Consider the following 12,449-nt stretch of genomic DNA (forward strand, 5'->3'; position numbering starts at 1 on the left):
GCTCTGATTTGCTCTCAGGGTCATGAATTCAAGTCCCACATTGGGTTCCATGCTGGGTGTGGAGTCTACTTAAGAAAAAGGGGTGGGAAGACGCCTGGGTGGCTCGGCGGTTGAGCATCCACCTTTGGCTCAGGGCATGATCATGGGGTCTGGGATCAAGTCCCCCATGGGGCTCTTTTTAGGGAACCTGCTTCTCTCTCTGCCTATGTCTCTGCCTCTCTTTCTGTGTCTCTCATGAATACATAAATAAAATCTTAAAAAAAAATAAAGGGAGGGATGGGGAGGGTATCAAATAATAATTGGGTCACTGTAATCTGCTTCTAGCTCGTTGGCATTTATAACAAGTCTATTACTGTTTGAATTTAATACAGCTACTTTGTGTGATTTTATTTGGTATGATGTTTGCCCATTATGTAAAATTTTTTTACATAAAAGCTTACTATACTAGAGTATGTTAGTTTTATCTTTAGCTTCTTTTGTATACCACTTACTAACACTGTTTCCATTTCAGGAAAATGGAAAAGAAGACAAAGAAAACAAACCCGAAGAAACTGAAGTGAAAGAGCCTACTAAGGTAGAGTTTTCATGAATAATCAGATGTTAGTGCTGGAGAGTCAACTGGACAAATTAATTTTCTTATGAAGAAGGAAAAGAAAATATGTGGGTATTCAAAAAGATAGACAAAATGGCAAAAGGAAAAGAGCAAGTTCATGTTAATAAGCTGACTCATTTGAGTCAGTTGCAGGAAGTTTCCATGGACAAGTAAATTATTTGTGAAAAGCTATTATAAATTATAGGTATATAAGGATTGCTTTCTAAAATGAGAACTATTACCCTGAGTACAATAATCATCAGTTTTTAGGGTAACTTCACTATTTGTTCTGAAAATATAATTCCCATGTTAATAATTTAACTAACTTTGTGTTTGTTTAAATACAAGACTTTAATGAGGAGGAACATTCTATAAAAAGGGGGAAGCAATTAAAAATATGGATTCACCATTAAGTTCACCAATATGAATCTTAAAAGTATTCTATTATCATTCTTTTAAAACTATATCAGCATGAAAACAAAATGAAACCACATCAGCATGAGCACAAAAAGCCATTTTGCCACCATTTATTCATAAAACTAAGCTTTAATTTCTTCAATTAAGATGAAATATTTTTCTTTCCACCACAAACATGGAAAGTGATTCTAATAGTAAAACAGTAGCATTTTCAAAAATCCAATTTCACTGTGTGGTAGTCTAAAGTTTCTAGAAAGTATTGTATAAGTTATACACATCTGGAATAATATTCTTAGAATATCACTTTGTTAGCCACAGGAAGATAGGATGACATGTTGAGCCAATGCATTTTATCTTGTTGATACAGTAAGCATACTGTGATTACTGCTTTGCTTCTAATACATAGCATTAAATCCTAGAAAAATTAATCAGGTATGTTTGGTAACTCCTACAAGACATTTATCTGCATTCTTTAACTGGGAAAGTTGATGCAACTTTGAGGAAAAGTAACTCATTTTAAAACTGAGGTTTCTTTTCTCCTTTCAGAGTTCACAGGGTGTACCAGGCAGTTCTGCATTAGACACCAGCAGCAATGTGGCCGAAATAGAAGCAGATGAAATCAAATCCCAAGGTAGAGAGCTACCTACAATGGAATTTAAAACAATTATATTTTCATTGGGGATGCAGTCCTTTAAGAGTTTGCCTTTAAAAAGATATACTCCCAGGGGTAATTTAAATACAATTTGGGAAATAGTTTAAAATCTATTCCCTTCACCATCTTTTTTTAAAGATTTTATTTATTTATTCATGAGAGACACAGAGGGAGAGAGGCAGAGACAAAGGCAGAGGGAGAAGCAGGATCCCCACAAGGAAGCCAGATGTGGGACTTGAACCCATGAGCCTAGGATCACCACCTGAGCAGAAGACAGATGCTCAACCCACGGAGACTACAGGCATCACCAAGATGCTACTTAAAACTTTCAGGTGCTTGCTTTTCTCCAAAGGGCTTTCTGTCTCTTAAACCACTTAAAAGCAATTATTTACTCTTTTTTATTATTAACATATTAATATGCACTTTAAGAACCAAACTTTCCAACACTTATTCTGTATTGTAAATTTGTAATATTAAAAAATTTTGTAATATTTTTGTAGCTTCACTAAGTTTTTAAAAGTTTCTTGGAAAGTCCCTCGTCACCTGCCCCTCCCCCCATCCCAGTTTCTTGATTTTACTTCTTCTTCACTCCCACCCTCCATCACTATTACCACTACATCTACTTTACCTTTACCCTAATCATTTCAGCCAGGCTTTTTTTTTTTTAAGTTAGTTTATTTATTTTTAGTAATCTCCAACACCCAAGGTGGGTGAGATCAAGAGTTGCATGTTCTTCCGACTAAGCCAGCCAGGTGTCCTTCAGCCAGGTTTTTAAGTGGATTCTTTCATTTTAAACATGCCAAACAGAATTGTTATAAATTTAAATTGGTTTTCATTTTAATCGGTTTGTGACCAAATTTGCATGTGCAAAACTTCACACTTGTATTCCATCATATAATTTATTGCCTCTCTAGAAAACTAATCAATCAAGAGTTTGTGGTATTTCCTGTTCTTGTACTTTCCATTTCTGTTATTGTTTTTCAAAGTATGATAGTAGGAAGTGTGTTTTGTTTGAGTTTTTTCATCCCAGTATATGATATATGCTGAAAAATTGTAGTTGCTTATTGCAAATCAGTTGCAATGCAATGTATTTATTTATCTAGTAGCCAGTCACTATGAAGCCTAATATTTTAAATCTCCCTTTGTAAACATGTGTGTGCACATGCATGTGTCTGCCTGTGTATGTGCAAGAAGTGGGAATAGGAACTTTTAATGCAGTTTCAATATATCAAAGGAAGTGTCTTTATTCTTCTTATATACTTGTCAAAATTAAAATGATGTTATCTTGTCAGACAGCTCTCAGAATGCACTCAAATACGTATCTTTGCAAAGAAAATACTGTGTTTAAGTGTATATGTGAAGTATTCATTTCTTTACCCTAGTTATTTTACTTTTCAAGGTATGAGCTTAACTTACATTTTGAGATGTTGTTTTTTGAAAATATGTTTGCTCAGGGTGCCTGGCTGGCTCAGTTGGTAGAGCATGCAACTCTTGATCTCAGGGTTTTAAGTTTGAGCCCCATGTTGGGTATAGAAATTACTCAAAAATAAAATATTAAAAAAAGAAAATATGTTTGCTCAATTCTATTCTTATTCCATAGCCCTATTATTAACAAAGTTTTGTAGGAAAATGCATTTTCCTAAAGCTATTGAATCTTAATTCCAACAGTATTTAATAGTGCTTCTTTTCCTCCTTCTTTCTGTATAGTAATTCTGCCTTATGTACAAATGTTAAGAATCAAGCCAGCTGAGTTTCGGACAGGGCCTGTATTTAAGAACATCACACGTTTAGTTGAGTAGCCCTGCTGGGTCAGTTTGCACCAGTTTAATCAGCAGCCAATCCCACTAATGTTATAAGCCCTCTTGTGAAGAAAGAATCTGCTAAAGCTTGTTATAATGTGGATAATAATTCATTCCTATATATGTCCTTAAATAGGGTTGTACCAAGGCCATGTACTAAGTGCAAGAAATTATGAAAGTCATTTCTAAGGCTGGACCTTTCAAAATATGAATACAGAATTCTTTTGTGTTCTTACTTATTTAGTTTTGAAAGCATTAATGCCCAAATAAGTCTTTGTATGTTAGAAGATGGATTAATACAAGGGTGAAGGTATACATGTTGGGGAAGAATTTGAAAGGCTTTTAATTCTATGAAGAGTTTAGGAAGGTAATCCTGAAAAAGAATTTCAGTGCTTAGCATATGCCTGCCACAAAATGAGGCATTATTATTATTGAGTGAATGTGTAAATGAATCAATCAATCTATAAAAGATTTAGGAATGCCCAAGCATAGACCTGCTCAAAAACCCAGTACCTGTTTGAACTATATTCAACAGGACCTCAGAATTAATTTGCCCTTGGGCAGTGCTGTAATTTTTGATCCTTGAACTCAGAGGTCACTCAAAAAACAGCTCCACATAGGCTTGCTTAGAATTCTAATTTATTAACCCCACTATTGCTGTGCCTACTTTTCTTTTCTTGGTCTTACGGCTCTATGAGAGAAATGTTTGACTGGAGTTGTAACCAAATACATATCTCTTCCACTCTGCATTTCAGTGCAAACACTAGGATTATTGCTTAGCCAAGCACACTAGAGAAGCACTAGCAGTCTGCAACAAGATAGAGAATGTCTTAGTTCATGTGTGAATGCACATATGAGCCATGGCAGATGGGTAGATATTAAGTTGCTATACATCTGTAATACTACCTTTAAAGCAGGAGGGGATCCTCTTTGGTTTATGCTGGAGAGGGTAAAAGCAAAGAGAGTAACATTAGAACCCGCAGACTTTAAAGGATTGCTCTCTTTTTCACTTACTTAAAACAAAAACAAAATTATTGTATATTAATGTGCATTGTGATGAACCAGAGTGGAAACATCCCTTCCCCCTCAAAAATATGGCTAACTTGTTGACAGATCTAACTGAGAGGAAAAGGAAAGCACTATACTACCTTCCTTACTACCTCTATATTGGAATAAGAGAATTAGCCAAAGAGGAAATCAAAATACTTAATTTTTTCCTGGGCAGAAAAATGGATACTATCTAGGTAGGATTTAAAATTATTCTTCAGAGTATTCTCAATAAGGCTAGGGGAAATTGTAAATAAATAAAACAAATTTTAAAATATTTGTGGATAGCTCCCCACCAAAAATGAGAATGAATAAATACATTTCAATACAGTCATATAATGAAATACTGTGAAGCAGTCACAAGTGAACAAACTAGTTTGTTCAAAACTAGTTTTGGTTCAAACCAAAAATAATAAGATACCTAGGAATAAATCTAAACAAAGAGGTGCAAGATCTGTACTCTGAAACTTTAAAACACTGGTTAAAGAAATTGAAGATAACACAAAGAAATATAAAGACATTCCATGCTCTTGGATTGGAAGCACAGATATTGTTAAAATGTCTTTATTACCTAAAGCAATCTATATAGTCAATGCAATCCCTATCAAAATACCAATAGTATTTTTTGCAGAACTAGAACAAACAATCCTAAAATGTTTATGGAACCACAAAGAACCCTGAATAGCCAAAGCAGTCTTGAAAAAGAAAAGAAAAGCTGGAGATGCATCATAATTCTGGACTTCAGATTATATTGCAAAGTTGTAGCAAAACAGCATATGGTACTGACATAAAAATAGACACATAGATCAATGAAACAGAAAATCCAGAAATAAACCCACAATTATATGGTCAATTAATCTTTGACAAAACAGGAAAGAATATCCAATGGGAAAAAATATCTTTAAAAAATGGTGTTGGGAAAAATCGACAGCAACATGCAAAAGAATGAAACTGGACCACTTTCTTACACTATGCACAAAAATAAACTAAAAATGAAAGAAAGACATAAATATGAGAGCTGAAGCCATAAAAGTCTTAGAGAGCACAGGCAGTAACTTCTCTGACATCGGCTGTAGCAGCTTCTTTCTAGATATGTCTCCTGAAGCAAGGAAAACAAGAGAAAAAAATACACTATTGGGAATACATCAAAATAAAAACTTCTGCACAGTGAAGGAAATAATCAACAAAACTAAAAGGCAATCCACCGAATAGGAGAAGATGTTTGCAAATGACATATCCAATAAAGGGTTAGTATCCAAAATATGTAAAGAACTAATACAACTCAAGATCCAAAACCCAAATATTCCAATTAAAAAATAGGCAGAAGATATAAACAGACATTTCTCCAAAGAAGACATCCAGATGGTCGATGCATGAAAAGATGATGAACATCATCCATCATCACGGAAATGCAAATCAAAATTACAATGAGATATCACCTCCCACCTGTCAGAATGGCTAAAATCAACAACGCAAGAAACAATGAGTGTTGGCGAGGATGCAAGAAAAGGACCTTGTGTACTGTTGGTGAGAATACAAACTGGTGTAGCTACTGTGGAAAACAGTATGGAGCTTCCTCAAAATGTTAAAAATAGAACTACCCCATGATCCAGCAGTCCACTACAGGGTATTTACCCCCAAAACAAAACCAAAAACACTAATTTGAAGGGATACATGCACACCCCAGTGTTTTACTGTGGCATTATTTACAATAGGTAAACTACGGAAGTAGCCAAAGTGTCCATCAATAGATGAATAGATTAAGAAGATGTGATATATAATGGAATATTACTCCACCATCAAAAAGAATGAAATCTTGCCATTTGTAATAACATGGGTGGAGCTAGCCTAAAATGCTAAGTGAAATAAGTCCATAAGAGAAAGACAAATACAATATGATTTCACTCATATGGAATTTAAGAAACAAAACAAATGAGGGAAAAAAAATGAGGAAAAGGTGGGGAGGGTAGGTGAAATAGGTGATGGGGATTAAAGCATGCACTTGTCCTGATGAGCACTGGGTGATATATGGAATTGTCAAATCACTATATTGTACACCTGAAATTAATATAATGCTGTATGTTAACTAAATGGAATTAAAATAAAAAAAATTTTAAATCAATGAACTAGAGCTACACTTTTCAATAGAGATGAATTTTCCAAACATAATATTAAGTATTAAAAAGGTCACAGAATACACATGCATGAAATAATTTTTACAAAATTTAAAAGCAAGAAGAACAATATTATACTGCTTTGATACAATATAAACAAATGCAGAGAAATGATAAGCATGAAGTTCAGAATAGAGTTTCTATTAAAGTAGGGGTGTATGAGAGGCTTTAATATTTAGGTAATTTCTTTTTTAAACTAAGGGTAGATACATGACTACCTATTATGTCATCATTATACTTATAGGTCTTAAATATTTACTAATAAGATTTTTTTAAAAATGCTCTATGATATGGAGGTCTGGTCCCTTGCCCTTTTATTGCACTAGTACAATTTTTGAGAGGAATTAATTATTGAGGGATGAATCAATAACTACTTTCTGGTTATCTTAAAAATAATGTGTATAAAAATAATTTCCATATCTATTTCTTCCTTTCTTCTGCATCCATGAAATAACAAAAGCAAAAGACTTTAACAATGCATGGCCCTGATCCTATTGTGGTTGAGCTGGGCACTGGTATCTTTTTCAACACACAGAGGCAAATTGACTAGTGGGTAATATTTGAAAAGGCCTGAAATATTCCATCTCCATGGCCATGTGAGAAAAAAACTTTAAGATTCCCATGAAGTTTTTCATTCCAATCACCTCAACAGCCAATATATATGTATATTATTATATATAATAATAAATATATATATATTTTAAAAATGGATAGCTTATTGTTCAGAGCCTGAGTTAGCTTGGTCCTGGGAACCCAGAGTTATGCTAGGAAAAAGTCATACAATTTAATGTGCTAACACCAACAGAAATATGTGGTCTTCCATCTCAGATGGACTTTCTATGTTACTTGGAAACTCATTTATCTGTTTGTGATATGCTTCCTTACACCTCCATAATGATTATTTCAAACTTTTATTATGCACATTCAAGCCTATGATCACACCATTTGTCAGTTTTAGCAATATTTATTTTATTCCACAAAAAATAGAGGCTATTAGAGGGAATGCCCTCCAGTAAGTGTAGGAAACACCTCATCCAAATTTATTACATATTTTTTTATCTCAATCTCTCATATCTCCTCAGATCCTAAGGACCATCATCTAATCTCTCTCCTGTAGTGTCTGTTTTCCTCTCTACATTGGCTCCTTCCTTTCACTCTCTAAATATAGTCAAGACTATCATACTGTAAAGAAAAATCCTTCCCTTCACAATCACATTCTTTGAAATAATTGTCCACTTATCCAGTTTATACCTCACCTCCAAGTCCCTTTTCAAACCACTGAAATCCTAGTTCCTTCCATTCTTATCACAGAAATTGCCCTAAGGTCATGAAGAATAACTGGATGGTAAATATACCTTCTACTTCTTATATCATTTGATTTCTCTGCAGCATTTTTGACACTATTGACCACTTCCTCTGTAATGGTAATATTTTTTTGTCTGTCCAACATCTCTTTGGGAAACCACCCTTCTGTCCTTAATCCATTTGCTTTATTTTTTTATTTAAATTCAATTAGCCAACACATAGTGGATCATTAGTTTCAGATGTAGTGTTCAATAATTTATCAGTTGTGATGTGTCTCTTGGCTATTTGTCTTCTTTGAAAAAAGTCTGAAAAAAAAAGAAAAAAGTCTTCATGTTCATGTCTTCTGCCCATTTCTTAATTGGATTATTTGTTTTTTGGATGTTTAGTTTGATAAGTTCTTTATAGATCTTGGGCATTAGCCCTTTATCTGATATGTCATTTGCAAATATCTTCTCCCATTCTGGAATCCATTTGGTTTAAATGTGGCTGGCTTCATCCTTTTATTTCTAGGGATGGGTGGTGATCCAAACTTGATCAATCAGAATATTCACCACCCCTTCAATGCTGTGAATGGTTCAGAAATTGGCAAATAATTTATACCAAGTCAATTAAAGCCTTAAACCAGATGTTTTTAATTTTTTTTATTTTTTTAATTTTTTTTAATTTTTTTAATTTTTTTAATTTTTTATTTTTGATAGTCACAGAGAGAGAGAGAGAGGCAGAGACACAGGCAGAGGGAGAAGCAGGCTCCATGCACCGGGAGCCCGATGTGGGATTCGATCCCGGGTCTCCAGGATCGAGCCCTGGGCCAAAGGCAGGCGCCAAACCACTGCGCCACCCAGGGATCCAAACCAGATGTTTTTAAACTGGAATTTTAATGGCAAATTTTTAAAATCAATGATTATAAAGATTATGAAAATCTAAAGCTGCTGCTGACCATTTTTATCAATATCTGAGGACAACCTGCCTAAAAATTCAACAGAGCAAATTAGAAACTAGAGGTAGATTTCAGTGATGCCTGAAAACAGTTATATTCCTGGATTTTCCAGCTATATGAACTAATATTTTATATTTTTAATTTAAGATATATGAGATGGATTTCTATTGCTTGAAATTGAAAAGGTCTTTAATAATACACCCTTCTTGAAACTCTTTTTGTGGTTTCTATGATTCTAATCTATCCTATTTTCCTCCCAACTCTTTAATCACTCCTCAGATTCCCATGTTCTTTTCTTTTTGTCTATTCTTTAAAAATGTTGCATAAGACTTATAAGTCATGCAATGACCTTTGAGCAGCAGCAATAACATCCTGACTTAAACAACAAAAAAACCCTGATTTTAATAAACATGTGTGTTATTTTTTAAAGATTCCTTTTTTTAAAGATTCCTTTTTAAAGATTCCTTTCTTGGTCCTCTTCTCACTCTAGACATTCTCTCTGTGTGAGTTCATCCAATAAAAATAATAACTATAGGGACTCCTGGGTGGCTCAGGGGTTGAGCATCTACCTTTGGCCCAGGGCGTGATCCCAGGATGCAGGATCGAGTCCCACATAGGGCTTCTTGCAGGGAGCCTGCTTCTCCCTCAGCCTGTGTCTCTGCCTCTCTCTCTCGCTGTGTCCCTCATGAATAAATAAATAAAAATCTTAAAAAAAAAACTATAGATGTTTTAGAGTATATAATTTCATATATACACATATATAATTTTCTCATGACTCTCTTGTAAAGTATAATTATTGTTTCCATTTTACAGAGGTAGAAACTGAGTCTAAACTGGGTAACTTGTTCTAAATTACTGGGCTAGGAAAGATTAGAGCTGGAATTTGAACCCTGGTATCTGTGATTCCAATGTCCATAATATTTTTTAACACAACATTTATTCATTTATCAAGTAATTGAGTTCTTACTATGTTTCTGACACTGTTCTAACTTCTGGGAGACAGAGTCCCTGCATTAATGTGTCTTAATTTCTAAAGGTGTGTTAAAAACAGATCATTCCTCCTAAAAAAATACATGGTTTTAGCCAGTGCAAGAACACAAATAAAGGAAATAAAAGTTATAAAAATTAGTAAGAATAAGATAGAAATGTCTCTTTTTTTGCTGATAACATAATTGAATAAAGTAATCGATATAAATTAGCAAGGTTTCTGCATACAAAGTCAATATACAAAAAAATAACTTTTCATGCATTACTTACCTCAACTTTTAGCTTGTGAGGGATGGTAACTGGGACCCTATGACTGCTCCTGTCACCTGTGCCTGCTACCTGGAGCCATCATGCATAAGTACATCTTCATCCATGTTGCCCAGGCTGGCGTCCAGATTGGCAATGCATGCTGGGGACTCTGTTGCCTGGAACATGGCATCTAGCCTGATGGCCAGATACTGAGTGACAAGACCATTGAGGAAAGAGATTATTTCTTCAACATCTTCAGTGAGATGGGTGCTGGCAAGCATGTGCCCAGGACAGTGTTTGTAGATCTGGAACCTATAGTCATTGATGACGTCTACACTGGCACCTACCACCAGCTCTTTTACCCTGAGTGCCTCATCACAGGCAAAGAAGTTGTTTCCCCAAGGCACTACACCATTGGCAGGGAGATTATTGGCCCTGTCTTGGACTGAATTCAGAAACTGGCTCACCAGTGCACAGGTCTGGTTCTGGGTTCACCTCCAAACTCCATACTGATGGAACATCTCTCTGTCAGTTATGGCAAGAATTCTAAGCTGGAGTTCTCCATTTACCTAGCCCTTCAAGTTTCCACAATTGTTGTAATTGAGCCCTACAACTGTCCTTACTACCAACACCACCCTAGAGCACTTTGACTGTGTCTTCATGGTAGACAACAAGGCCATCTATGACATCTGTTGCAGAAACCTCGATATTGAGGCACCTGGGTGGCTCAGTTGGTTACGCATTCAATTCTTGGTTTCACCTCAGGTCATGATCTCATGGGTTGTGGGATCAAGCCCCGCATCTGGCTCTGCCCTCACCAGGGAGTCTGCTTGAAAGTTTCTCTCCTTCTGCCCCCCTAAACACGTACATGCACATTCGCTCACTGACTCTCTCCTAAAAGAAGAAGCAGCAGCCTTGATATTGAATGCCTAAATTACATTAACCTTAACCACCTTATTAGCTAGATTGTGTCTTCCCTCACTGCTTCCCCCAGATTTGATGGAACCCTGAATGTTGATCTGACAGAATTCCAGACCAACCTGGTACCCAATCCCTGCACCCACTTCCCTCTAGCCACATATGCCCCTGTCATTTCTGCTGAGAAAGCCTACCATGAATAGCTTTCTGTAGCACAGATCACCATTGGATGCTTTGAGCCAGGCAACTAGATGGTGAAATATGACCCTTGTCATAAAAAAAACCACATGGCTTGCTGCCTGTGATTTCTCAAGATGTCAATGCTGCCAATTGCCACCATCGAGACCAATTGCAGCATCCAGTTTGTGGACTGGTGCCCCATTGGCATTAATTCTAGCCTCCTACTGTGGTACCTGGTGGAGACCTGGCCAAAGTATAGTGAGCTGTGTGCATACTGAGCAACACCACAGCCATTGCTGAAGCCTGAGCCCACCTGGACCATAAGATTGACCTAATATATACCAAGCATGCCTTAATTCACTGGTATGTGGGTGAAAGCATGGAGGAAGGAGAGTTTTCTGAAACCCATGAGGACATAGCTGGCCTTGAGAAAGATTATGAGGCGGTTGATGTGTATTCTCTTGAAGAAGAACACTAATTACCATTCCTTTCAGCCCTGCTTGTCACACTCAGAACTTTAGCTTAAACATTTGCTGACAGACATTAAAGCTTTCTGGTTATATTGTCTTCACTTTCAACTGTGATCATGTCTTACTTTTCTGTGTGTAGCTGTAAGATTTTTCCATCATGTTTCAAAGTAAAGGCTTTAAGAAATAAAACAAAACCCACAAAAACAATTATATTTCTACATATTAGCAAGAAATAATTAGAAAATAAAAAATTTTAATACCATTTTAATAACATCAAAAACCTTAAATATCTAGAAATAAATCTAGCCAAAAATGAGCCAAACTTCTATTCTGAAATTACAAAGCTTTGCCAAGAGAAATTAAAGCTGTCTTAAATAAATGAAAAGATATACCTTACTCATGTCATGAATTACAAGACTTAATATATATTGTTAAGATAGTAGTTCTCCCTCAATCGATCTCTAGATTCAATGTAATTCTAATCAAAATTTCTCAGGGCTCTCTATATATGTGTCTGTGTGTGTATACATTGACGTGTTGATTCTAAAATGTATGTGGAAATGCAGAGGACCCAAAAAAGTCAAGGAAATCTTGAAGAACAACAACGTGGAAGGATTTATACCACCAAATATCAATATTTGTAACAGAGTTACAAAAATTAGTATGGCATGATAATGACATCAGTATAGACAAGCAAATGGAACAGAATAGTCCAATTGGAA

The 12,449-nt window shown here is 35.5% G+C and overlaps 1 protein-coding gene across 1 annotated transcript in view; it reads left to right on the forward strand.

Annotated features, from left to right (window-relative positions):
• Window positions 1-12,449, forward strand: part of EFCAB5 (EF-hand calcium binding domain 5) — a 178,257-nt gene that overhangs the window by 21,306 nt on the left and 144,502 nt on the right. The window contains exons 4-5 of the mRNA XM_055317835.1: window positions 512-574; window positions 1,556-1,640. Coding sequence (XP_055173810.1) covers window positions 512-574; window positions 1,556-1,640 — 148 coding nt within the window. The remainder of the gene's footprint in view (window positions 1-511; window positions 575-1,555; window positions 1,641-12,449) is intronic.

Source organism: Nyctereutes procyonoides, unplaced genomic scaffold, assembly GCF_905146905.1.
Source record: "Nyctereutes procyonoides isolate TBG_1078 unplaced genomic scaffold, NYPRO_anot_genome, whole genome shotgun sequence".
NCBI classification, from domain to species: Eukaryota; Metazoa; Chordata; class Mammalia; order Carnivora; family Canidae; genus Nyctereutes; species Nyctereutes procyonoides.